Source organism: Salmo salar, chromosome ssa26 (assembly GCF_905237065.1).
Source record: "Salmo salar chromosome ssa26, Ssal_v3.1, whole genome shotgun sequence".
Classification (NCBI taxonomy): domain Eukaryota; kingdom Metazoa; phylum Chordata; class Actinopteri; order Salmoniformes; family Salmonidae; genus Salmo; species Salmo salar.
The window spans coordinates 54518768-54531602 of NC_059467.1; the positions used below are offsets into that span (position 1 = coordinate 54518768).

The window sequence follows — 12835 nt, forward strand, 5'->3', positions numbered from 1 at the left end:
CAGTGACTACAGAGACCTAATAACACAGTGACTACAGAGGCCTAATGACACAGTGACTACAGAGACCTAATGACACAGTGACTACAGAGACCTAATGACACAGTGACTACAGAGGCCTAATGACACAGTGACTACAGAGACCTAATGACACAGTGACTACAGAGACCTAATGACACAGTGACTACAGAGACCTAATGACACAGTGACTACAGAGACCTAATGACACAGTGACTACAGAGACCTAATGACACAGTGACGACAGAGGTCTACTGACACAGTGACTACAGAGGCCTACTGACACAGTGACTACAGAGACCTAATAACACAGTGACTACAGAGGCCTACTGACACAGTGACTACAGAGACCTAATAACACAGTGACTACAGAGGCCTAATGACACAGTGACTACAGAGACCTAATAACACAGTGACTACAGAGGCCTAATGACACAGTGACTACAGAGGCCTAATGCCACAGTGACTACAGAGACCTAATGACACAGTGACTACAGAGGTCTAATGACACAGTGACTACAGAGACCTAATGACACAGTGACTACAGAGACCTAATGACACAGTGACTACAGAGGCCTAATGACACAGTGACTACAGAGGCCTAATGACACAGTGACTACAGAGGCCTAATGACACAGTGACTACAGAGACCTAATGACACAGTGACTACAGAGACCTAATGACACAGTGACTACAGAGGCCTAATGACACAGTGACTACAGAGACCTAATGACACAGTGACTACAGAGGTCTACTGACACAGTGACTACAGAGACCTAATGACACAGTGACTACAGAGACCTAATGACACAGTGACTACAGAGGCCTAATGACACAGTGACTACAGAGACCTAATGACACAGTGACTACAGAGACCTAATGACACAGTGACTACAGAGACCTAATGACACAGTGACTACAGAGACCTAATGACACAGTGACTACAGAGACCTAATGACACAGTGACGACAGAGGTCTACTGACACAGTGACTACAGAGGCCTACTGACACAGTGACTACAGAGACCTAATAACACAGTGACTACAGAGGCCTAATGACACAGTGACTACAGAGACCTAATGACACAGTGACTACAGAGACCTAATGACACAGTGACTACAGAGACCTAATGACACAGTGACTACAGAGACCTAATGACACAGTGACTACAGAGGCCTAATGACACAGTGACTACAGAGACCTAATGACACAGTGACTACAGAGACCTAATGACACAGTGACTACAGAGACCTAATGACACAGTGACTACAGAGGCCTAATGACACAGTGACTACAGAGACCTAATGACACAGTGACTACAGAGGCCTAATGACACAGTGACTACAGAGACCTAATGACACAGTGACTACAGAGGTCTAATGACACAGTGACTACAGAGGCCTAATGACACAGTGACTACAGAGACCTAATGACACAGTGACTACAGAGGTCTACTGACACAGTGACTACAGAGACCTAATGACACAGTGACTACAGAGGCCTAATGACACAGTGACTACAGAGGTCTACTGACACAGTGACTACAGAGACCTAATAACACAGTGACTACAGAGGTCTAATGACACAGTGACTACAGAGGCCTAATGACACAGTGACTACAGAGACCTAATGACACAGTGACTACAGAGGCCTACTGACACAGTGACTACAGAGGCCTAATGACACAGTGACTACAGAGGTCTAATGACACAGTGACTACAGAGGTCTAATAACACAGTGACTACAGAGACCTAATGACACAGTGACTACAGAGACCTAATGACACAGTGACTACAGAGACCTAATGACACAGTGACTACAGAGGTCTAATGACACAGTGACTACAGAGGCCTAATGACACAGTGACTACAGAGACCTAATGACACAGTGACTACAGAGGTCTACTGACACAGTGACTACAGAGACCTAATGACACAGTGACTACAGAGGCCTAATGACACAGTGACTACAGAGGTCTAATGACACAGTGACTACAGAGACCTAATGACACAGTGACTACAGAGACCTAATGACACAGTGACTACAGAGACCTAATGACACAGTGACTACAGAGGCCTAATGACACAGTGACTACAGAGACCTAATGACACAGTGACTACAGAGACCTAATGACACAGTGACTACAGAGGCCTAATGACACAGTGACTACAGAGACCTAATGACACAGTGACTACAGAGGCCTAATGACACAGTGACTACAGAGACCTAATGACACAGTGACTACAGAGGCCTAATGACACAGTGACTACAGAGACCTAATGACACAGTGACTACAGAGGTCTACTGACACAGTGACTACAGAGGTCTAATGACACAGTGACTACAGAGGCCTAATTACACAGTGACTACAGAGGCCTAATGACCAGAGAACCAGGCTACCAGCAGACTAGAACCACGCTACCAGCAGACTAGAACCAGGCTGCCAGCAGACTACAACCAGGCTACCAGCAGACTAGAACCAGGCTACCAGCAGACTAGAACCAGGCTACCTGCAGACTAGAACCAGGCTACCAGCAGACTAGAACCAGGATACCAGCAGGCTAGAACCAGGCTAACAGCAGACTAGAACCAGGCTACTAGCAGACTAGAACCAGCCTACCAGCAAGCTAGAACCAGGCTACCATTATGCTAGAACCAGGCTACCAGCAGGCTAGAAACAGGCTACCAGCAGGCTAGAACCAGGCTAACAGCAGACTAGAACCAGGCTACCAGCAGACTAGAACCAGGCTACCAGCAGGCTAGAACCAGGCTACCAGCAGACTAGAACCAGGCTACCAGCAGACTAGAACCAGGCTAACAGCAGGTTAGAACCAGGCTAACAGCAGGCTAGAACCAGGCTACAAGCAAACTAGAACCAGGCTACCAGCAGACTAGAACCAGGCTACCAGCAGACTAGAACCAGGCTACCAGCAGGCTAGAACCAGGCTACCAGCAGACTAGAACCAGGCTACCAGCAGGCTAGAACCAGGCTACCATTATGCTAGAACCAGGCTACCAGCAGGCTAGAACCAGGCTACCAGCAGGCTAGAACCAGGCTAACAGCAGACTAGAACCAGACTACCAGCAGACTAGAACCAGGCTACCAGCAGGCTAGAACCAGGCTACCAGCAGACTAGAACCAGGCTACCAGCAGACTAGAACCAGGCTAACAGCAGGTTAGAACCAGGCTAACAGCAGGCTATAACCAGGCTACAAGCAAACTAGAACCAGGCTACCAGCAGACTAGAACCAGGTTACCAGCAGGCTAGAACCAGGCTACCAGCAGACTATAACCAGGCTACCATTATGCTGGAACCAGGCTACCAGCAGACTCGAACCAGGCTACCAGCAGGCTAGAACCAGGCTACCAGCAGACTATAACCAGGCTACCAGCACACTAGAACCAGGCTAAAAGCAGGCTAGAACCAGGCTACCAGCAGACTATAACCAGGCTACCATTATGCTAGAACCAGGCTACCGCCAGGCTAGAACCAGGCTAAAAGCAGGCTAGAACCAGGCTACCAGCAGACTATAACCAGGCTACCATTATGCTAGAACCAACCTACCGCCAGGCTAGAACCAGGCTACCAGCAGGCTAGAACCAGGCTACCATTATGCTAGAACCAGGCTACCAGCAGACTAGAACCTGGCTACCAGGAGACTATAACCAGGCTACCAGCAGGCTAGAACCAGGCTACCAGCAGACTAGAACCAGGCTACCAGCAGACTAGAACCAGGCTACCAGCAGACTAGAATCAGGCTACCAGCAGACTAGAACCAGGCTACCAGCAGACTAGAACCAGGGTAAAAGCAGGCTAGAACCAGGCTAAAAGCAGACTATAACCAGGCTACAGTTATGCTAGAACAAGGCTACCAGCATGGCTAGAACCAGGCTACCAGCAGGCTAGAACCAGGCTACCATTATGCTAGAACCAGGCTACCAGCAGGCTAGAACCAGGCTACCAGCAGACTAGAACCAGGCTACCATTATGCTAGATCCAGGCTACCAGCAGGCTAGAACCAGGCTACCGCCAGACTAGAACCAGGCTACCAGCAGGCTAGAACCAGGCTACCAGCAGACTGGAACCAGGCTACCGCCAGACTAGAACCAGGCTACCAGCAGGCTAGAACCAGGCTACCAGCAGACTAGAACCAGGCTACCAGCAGACTAGAACCAGGCTACCATTATGCTAGATCCAGGCTACCAGCAGGCTAGAACCAGGCTACCGCCAGACTAGAACCAGGCGACCAGCAGGCTAGAACCAGGCTACCAGCAGACTATAACCAGGCTACCAGCACACTAGAACCAGGCTAAAAGCAGGCTAGAACCAGGCTACCAGCAGACTATAACCAGGCTACCATTATGCTAGAACCAGGCTACCGCCAGGCTAGAACCAGGCTAAAAGCAGGCTAGAACCAGGCTACCAGCAGACTATAACCAGGCTACCATTATGCTAGAACCAGCCTACCGCCAGGCTAGAACCAGGCTACCAGCAGGCTAGAACCAGGCTACCATTATGCTAGAACCAGGCTACCAGCAGACTAGAACCTGGCTACCAGGAGACTATAACCAGGCTACCAGCAGGCTAGAACCAGGCTAAAAGCAGACTATAACCAGGCTACAGTTATGCTAGAACAAGGCTACCAGCATGGCTAGAACCAGGCTACCAGCAGGCTAGAACCAGGCTACCATTATGCTAGAACCAGGCTACCAGCAGGCTAGAACCAGGCTACCAGCAGACTAGAACCAGGCTACCAGCAGGCTAGAACAAGGCTACCGCCAGACTAGAACCAGGCTACCAGCAGGCTAGAACCAGGCTACCAGCAGGCTAGAACCAGGCTACCGCCAGACTAGAACCAGGCTACCAGCAGAATAGAACCAGGCTGCCAGCAGACTAGAACCAGGCTACCATTATGCTAGAACCAGGCTACCAGCAGGCTAGAACCAGGCTACCAGCAGACTAGAACCAGGCTACCAGCAGGCTAGAACAAGGCTACCGCCAGACTAGAACCAGGCTACCAGCAGGCTAGAACCAGGCTACCAGCAGGCTAGAACCAGGCTACCGCCAGACTAGAACCAGGCTACCAGCAGAATAGAACCAGGCTGCCAGCAGACTAGAACCAGCCTACCATTATGCTAGATCCAGGCTACCAGCAGGCTAGAACCAGGCTACCAGCAGGCTAGAACCAGGCTACCAGCAGAATAGAACCAGGCTGCCAGCAGACTAGAACCAGCCTACCATTATGCTAGATCCAGGCTACCAGCAGGCTAGAACCAGGCTACCGCCAGACTAGAACCAGGCTACCAGCAGGCTAGAACCAGGCTACCAGCAGACTAGAACCAGGCTACCACCAGACTAGAACCAGGCTACCAGCAGGCTAGAACCAGGCTACCAGCAGACTAGAACCAGGCTACCAGCAGACTAGAACCAGGCTACCATTATGCTAGATCCAGGCTACCAGCAGGCTAGAACCAGGCTACCGCCAGACTAGAACCAGGCTACCAGCAGACTAGAACCAGGCTACCATTATGCTAGATCCAGGCTACCAGCAGGCTAGAACCAGGCTACCGCCAGACTAGAACCAGGCTACCAGCAGGCTAGAACCAGGCTACCAGCAGACTAGATCCAGGCTACCAGCAGGCTAGAACCAGGCTACCAGCAGGCTAGAACCAGGCTACCAGCAGACTAGAACCAGGCTACCAGCAAGCTAGAACCAGGCTACCATTATGTTAGATCCAGGCCAACAGCAGACTAGAACCAGGCTAGAACCAGGCTACCAGCAGACTAGAACCAGGCTATCAGCAGACTAGAACCAGGCTACCAGGAGACTATAACCAGGCTACCAGCAGGCTAGAACCAGGCTACCGCCAGACTAGAACCAGGCTACCAGCAGGTTAGGACCAGGCTACCTGCAGGCTAGAACCAGGCTACCAGCAGGCTAGAACCAGGCTACCAGCAGACTATAACCAGGCTACCAGCAGGTTAGGACCAGGTTACCAGCAGGCTAGAACCAGGCTACCAGCAGACTAGAACCAGGCTACCAGCAGGCTAGAACTAGGCTTCCATTATGCTAGAACCAGGCTACCAGCAGGCTAGAACCAGGCTACCATTATGCTAGAACCAGGCTACCAGCAGACTAGAACCAGGCTACCAGCAGACTAGAACCAGGCTACCAGCAGGCTAGAACCAGGCTACCAGCAGGCTAGAACCAGGCTACCAGCAGACTAGAACCAGGCTACCAGCAGACTAGAACCAGGCTACCAGCGACTAGAACCAGGCTACCAGCAGACTAGAACCAGGCTACCAGCAGTCTATAACCAGGCTACCAGCAGGCTAGAACCAGGCTAACAGCAGACTAGAACCAGGCTAACAGCAGGCTAGAACCAGGCTACCAGCAGGCTAGAACCAGGCTACCAGCAGACTAGAACCAGGCTACCACCAGACTAGAACCAGGCTACCAGCAGGCTAGAACCAGGCTACCAGCAGACTAGAACCAGGCTACCAGCAGACTAGAACCAGGCTACCATTATGCTAGATCCAGGCTACCAGCAGGCTAGAACCAGGCTACCGCCAGACTAGAACCAGGCTACCAGCAGACTAGAACCAGGCTACCATTATGCTAGATCCAGGCTACCAGCAGGCTAGAACCAGGCTACCGCCAGACTAGAACCAGGCTACCAGCAGGCTAGAACCAGGCTACCAGCAGACTAGATCCAGGCTACCAGCAGGCTAGAACCAGGCTACCAGCAGGCTAGAACCAGGCTACCAGCAGACTAGAACCAGGCTACCAGCAAGCTAGAACCAGGCTACCATTATGTTAGATCCAGGCTAACAGCAGACTAGAACCAGGCTAGAACCAGGCTACCAGCAGACTAGAACCAGGCTATCAGCAGACTAGAACCAGGCTACCAGGAGACTATAACCAGGCTACCAGCAGGCTAGAACCAGGCTACCGCCAGACTAGAACCAGGCTACCAGCAGGTTAGGACCAGGCTACCTGCAGGCTAGAACCAGGCTACCAGCAGGCTAGAACCAGGCTACCAGCAGACTATAACCAGGCTACCAGCAGGTTAGGACCAGGTTACCAGCAGGCTAGAACCAGGCTACCAGCAGACTAGAACCAGGCTACCAGCAGGCTAGAACTAGGCTTCCATTATGCTAGAACCAGGCTACCAGCAGGCTAGAACCAGGCTACCATTATGCTAGAACCAGGCTACCAGCAGACTAGAACCAGGCTACCAGCAGACTAGAACCAGGCTACCAGCAGGCTAGAACCAGGCTACCAGCAGGCTAGAACCAGGCTACCAGCAGACTAGAACCAGGCTACCAGCAGACTAGAACCAGGCTACCAGCGACTAGAACCAGGCTACCAGCAGACTAGAACCAGGCTACCAGCAGTCTATAACCAGGCTACCAGCAGGCTAGAACCAGGCTAACAGCAGACTAGAACCAGGCTAACAGCAGGCTAGAACCAGGCTACCAGCAGGCTAGAACCAGGCTACCAGCAGACTAGAACCAGGCTACCAGCAGGCTAGAACCAGGCTAACAGCAGGCTAGAACCAGGCTACCAGCAGACTAGAACCAGGCTACCAGCAGACTAGAACCAGGCTAACAGCAGGCTAGAACCAGGCTAACAGCAGGCTAGAACCAGGCTACCAGCAGGCTAGAACCAGGCTACCAGCAGGCTAGAACCAGGCTACCAGCAGGCTAGAACCAGGCTACCAGCAACTTCCAGAAACATCGGAGGAAACATGTGTCATCAGAAAAACACAAGAAGATTCAATAATGTTTTTTCAAATGCTTTTATTTCTATGTTTCAATCCAAAGTGATACAGAAAACTACATTGTTCTGTACTACAAAATATTTATTTCATCTAAATACGATAAGGCAATAAGCCATGAGAAGACGTGAATTATTGTGAATAACACACGGGCTGATGATTTGAACGAACAGGACACTGGATAATGTGTCAGATGTATTGTAGACATCTTCCCCTCACTCTCCTCGTCCTGTGACTTGACGTCTTCCTCTCAGCAGCTGTAGAGTCGGTTGATCCTCAGGATGTCAGTGGTGGACAACCCCTGTCTCTGGCCGATGGACACGTTGGGGTTGGGGATGGGGGTGATGGTGTCCAACCCGTTGATAGAGAAGGCTGTTTTTCCGTAGTGCATGACAGAGCTGTAGTCATAGGGAGTGTTCAGGTTGTTGGTGTTTTGTCTATCGAAGTTGTAGGCCATGCCAGAATCGATATTACTCCAGTTGATCCTGACGTACTGTTCACGGTCGCTCCTGGTTTGCTCGTGCTGGAATCCCAGAGCGTGGAGGGTCTCGTGCTGTATGACGCCGAGAAAGATGCAGCCGACGCTGTTAACAGAGACCGTCTGTTTCCCTCCAATTCTCCCGAGAGAGGAGTAACAGCCGTTCAGACTCTCAAAGCTGATGTAGTCTTTCTGGTTGCCACGTGGCACAAAGCGAACGCAGGTCTTGCTGTGGAACGACTGGACGGCGTCCTCAATCTCCTTCCTGTCGGAGGGAGTGAATCTGCTGTCTTCTGTTACGTAGGGCACTTCGACATATCCACTAGAGGCTTTGTTCCACAGGCAGCTGTTTCCTCCTTGCATGCACAGCATGGCGTTTCTGGTTCTTGGTACCACCAGGTCTCCCTCCATCAGCATCTCATCAGAGCCGTTATTAGCGCTCAGAATTCTCTCAGTGATGTCTACAGCCTCAAGGTGGTCTGTCCACATGGCTGGTCCACTGTGGTCCATTTGGGCCTGAGAGAGGCCCAGTACCAGCAGCAGGATGGCGAGAGAGGGGCTTTGCTCCATTTCAGTGTGTGGGCAGACTCTGGATGACTCCTTGGATCTGGCAGTGGAGATACTCTGGATGACTCCTTGGATCTGGCAGTGGAGATACTCTGGATGACTCCTTGGATCTGGCAGTAGAGATACTCTGGATGACTCCTTGAGTCTTGATTCTTGATGTGTGATTCTGTCTGGTCAGTCCTTGGCTTTTATACAGACCTCTATAGGTGTGTCTGCAGGAGGATTAAGGGTTGGGGTCCATGTTGTTAGTTTTAAATCAACTCGTGAAGGGAGGACTCCACCTACAGTTTACACAAGGATTAACTTACTAGGCTGGAGTTTTTCTTTAAATCCACCATTAGGACTACTGGAAAGACACACAGGGCTGGCTGCTGGCATAAGCGACATGAGCGGTCGCCGACCCCAAACATGGAACCATATTATTTTTTTTTGGGGGGGAGGGAACTCAGTCGGGGTCTCAACTTACTGTTGAGAGTTAAATTAGTAGAATACACAAGGTGCACGTTTTAAATGTGGCTGTGCATCAGCCGTTTTTCACTTGTTCTGTCAGTCACTGACCCTCAGTCAGCCTTGTCAGCTAACAATGTTTAGATTTTATTTGTCAGTATGACTCAGATATCATTAACATGGGTTAGGGTTAGGGGTTAGGATTAGGGGTTAGGGTTAGGGTTAGGGGTTAGGATTAGGGGTTAGTATTAGGGGTTAGGGTTAGGGGTTAGGATTAGGGGTTAGGATTAGGGGTTAGGGATTAGGGTTTAGGGTTTGGGGTTAGGGGTTAGGGTTAGAGGTTAGGGTTAGGGGTTAGGAGTAGGGGTTAGGGTTAGGGGTTAGGGTTAGGGTTAGGGGTTAGGGGTTAGGATTAGGGGTTAGGGTTAGGGGTTAGGATTAGGGGTTAGGGGTTAGGATTAGGGGTTAGGGGTTAGGGTTAGGATTAGGGGTTAGGGTTAGGGGTTAGGATTAGGGGTTAGGATTAGGGGTTAGGGATTAGGGTTTAGGGTTTGGGGTTAGGGGTTAGGGTTAGAGGTTAGGGTTAGGGGTTAGGAGTAGGGGTTAGGGTTAGGGGTTAGGGTTAGGGGTTAGGGGTTAAGGGTTAGGGTTAGGGGTTAAGGGTTAGGGTTAGGGGTTAGGGTTAGGGGTTAGGGTTAGGGATTAGGGTTTAGGGGTTGGGGTTTGGGGTTAGGGTTAGGGGTTAGGGTTAGGAGTAGGGGTTAGGGGTTAGGGTTAGGGGTTAGGGGTTAACATGGCAAAATGTGTAGAACTGCAGGGCATGTACTTTAACGTTCAAGAGAGGGGCCACAATATTTTTTGGATCCCTTGGTGGGGGGCCCCACAAAATGCTAGAACCGGGCCTGCACACACAGGCACAGGCACGCGCACGCACACACACACACACACACACACACACACACACACACACACACACACACACACACACACACACACACACACACACACACACACACACACACACACACACACACACACACACACACAGGTTGGTTTCCAGCTGATCCAGTCTTCAGCTCATCCATTAGGGTTATTTTGGGTGGGACTAGCTCACTGATGGACCTCTCTTAGCCATGTTGTCTTAAACAGTCCTCACTAGGGGTTTAAGTTGCTTTGTTTGCAGGAAACACCCTGTTCTCATAGTTTATGGATTGTGAAATAGCCGTCCTATTACCCAAATATACTGTTATATCTTCATTAAAGTTACAGGTGATAAATGAAAAGCACATCCATTTATCCATCCAGGTGCATGGAGATCAGCCAAATGTCCCTCAGTCAGTAGTATGATATGGAGATCAGCCATATGTCCCTCAGTCAGTAGTATGATGAAGATCAGCCATATGTCCCTCAGTCAGTAGTATGATGGAGATCAGCCATATGTCCCCCAGTCAGTAGTATGATGGAGATCAGCCATATGTCCCCCCAGTCAGTAGTATGATATGGAGATCAGCCATATGTCCCCCAGTCAGTAGTGTGATGGAGATCAGCCATATGTCCCCCAGTCAGTAGTATGATATGGAGATCAGCCATATGTCCCCCAGTCAGTAGTGTGATGGAGATCAGCCATATGTCCCCCCAGTCAGTAGTATGATATGGAGATCAGCCATATGTCCCTCAGTCAGTAGTATGATGGAGATCAGCCATATGTCCCTCAGTCAGTAGTATGATGGAGATCAGCCATATGTCCCTCAGTCAGTAGTATGATGGAGATCAGCCATATGTCCCTCAGTCAGTAGTGTGATGGAGATCAGCCATATGTCCCTCAGGCAGTAGTATGATATGGAGATCAGCCATATGTCCCCCAGTCAGTAGTATGGTGGAGATCAGCCATATGTCCCTCAGTCAGTAGTGTGATGGAGATCAGCCATATGTCCCTCAGTCAGTAGTATGATGGAGATCAGCCATATGTCCCCCAGTCAGTAGTGTGATGGAGATGAGCCATATGTCCCCCAGTCAGTAGTATGATGGAGATCAGCCATATGTCCCCCAGTCAGTAGTGTGATATGGAGATCAGCCATATGTCCCCCAGTCAGTAGTATGGTGGAGATCAGCCATATGTCCCCCAGTCAGTAGTATGGTGGAGATCAGCCATATGTCCCCCAGTCAGTAGTATGATGGAGATCAGCCATATGTTCCCCAGTCAGTAGTATGATATGGAGATCAGCCATATGTCCCCCAGTCAGTAGTATGGTGGAGATCAGCCATATGTCCCCCAGTCAGTAGTATGGTGGAGATCAGCCATATGTCCCCCAGTCAGTAGTATGATGGAGATCAGCCATATGTCCCTCAGTCAGTAGTATGATGGAGATCAGCCATATGTTCCCCAGTCAGTAGTATGATATGGAGATCAGCCATATGTCCCTCAGGCAGTAGTATGATGGAGATCAGCCATATGTTCCCCAGTCAGTAGTATGATATGGAGATCAGCCATATGTCCCTCAGTCAGTAGTATGATGGAGATCAGCCATATGTCCCTCAGTCAGTAGTATGATGGAGATCAGCCATATGTCCCCCAGTCAGTAGTATGATGGAGATCAGCCATATGTCCCTCAGTCAGTAGTATGATGGAGATCAGCCATATGTCCCTCAGTCAGTAGTGTGATGGAGATCAGCCATATGTCCCTCAGTCAGTAGTATGATATGGAGATCAGCCATATGTCCCCCAGTCAGTAGTATGGTGGAGATCAGCCATATGTCCCTCAGTCAGTAGTGTGATGGAGATCAGCCATATGTCCCCCAGTCAGTAGTATGATGGAGATCAGCCATATGTCCCTCAGTCAGTAGTGTGATGGAGATCAGCCATATGTCCCTCAATCAGTAGTATGATGGAGATCAGCCATATGTCCCTCAGTCAGTAGAGTGATGGAGATCAGCCATATGTCCTCCAGTCAGTAGTATGATGGAGATCAGCCATATGTCCCTCAGTCAGTAGTGTGATGGAGATCAGCCATATGTCCCCCAGTCAGTAGTATGATATGGAGATCAGCCATATGTCCCCCAGTCAGTAGTATGGTGGAGGTCAGCCATATGTCCCCCAGTCAGTAGTATGATGGAGATCAGCCATATGTCCCTCAGTCAGTAGTGTGATGGAGATCAGCCATATGTCCCCCAGTCAGTAGTATGATATGGAGATCAGCCATATGTCCCCCAGTCAGTAGTGTGATGGAGATCAGCCATATGTCCCTCAGTCAGTAGTGTGATGGAGATCAGCCATATGTCCCTCAGTCAGTAGTATGATGGAGATCAGCCATATGTCCCCCAGTCAGTAGTGTGATGGAGATAAGCCATATGTCCCTCAGTCAGTAGTGTGATGGAGATCAGCCATATGTCCCTCAGGCAGTAGTGTGATGGAGATCAGCCATATGTCCCTCAGGCAGTAGTGTGATGGAGATCAGCCATATGTCCCCCAGTCAGTAGTATGATGGAGATCAGCCGTATGTCCCTCAGTCAGTAGTGTGATGGAGATCAGCCATATGTCCCTCAGG

General features: G+C 50.2%; 2 protein-coding genes across 2 annotated transcripts in view; one reads left to right on the top strand and one right to left on the bottom strand.

Annotated features, from left to right (window-relative positions):
• Positions 1 to 12835, top strand: part of slco3a1b (solute carrier organic anion transporter family member 3A1b) — a 69671-nt gene that overhangs the window by 14040 nt on the left and 42796 nt on the right. The window lies entirely within an intron of this gene.
• LOC106588108 (hatching enzyme 1.2-like) lies at positions 7804 to 9010 on the bottom strand. Its single transcript, XM_014176785.2, has one exon. It carries the CDS (start codon positions 8844 to 8846, stop codon positions 8049 to 8051), a length of 798 nt encoding a protein of 265 aa, XP_014032260.2. The 5' UTR covers positions 8847 to 9010; the 3' UTR covers positions 7804 to 8048.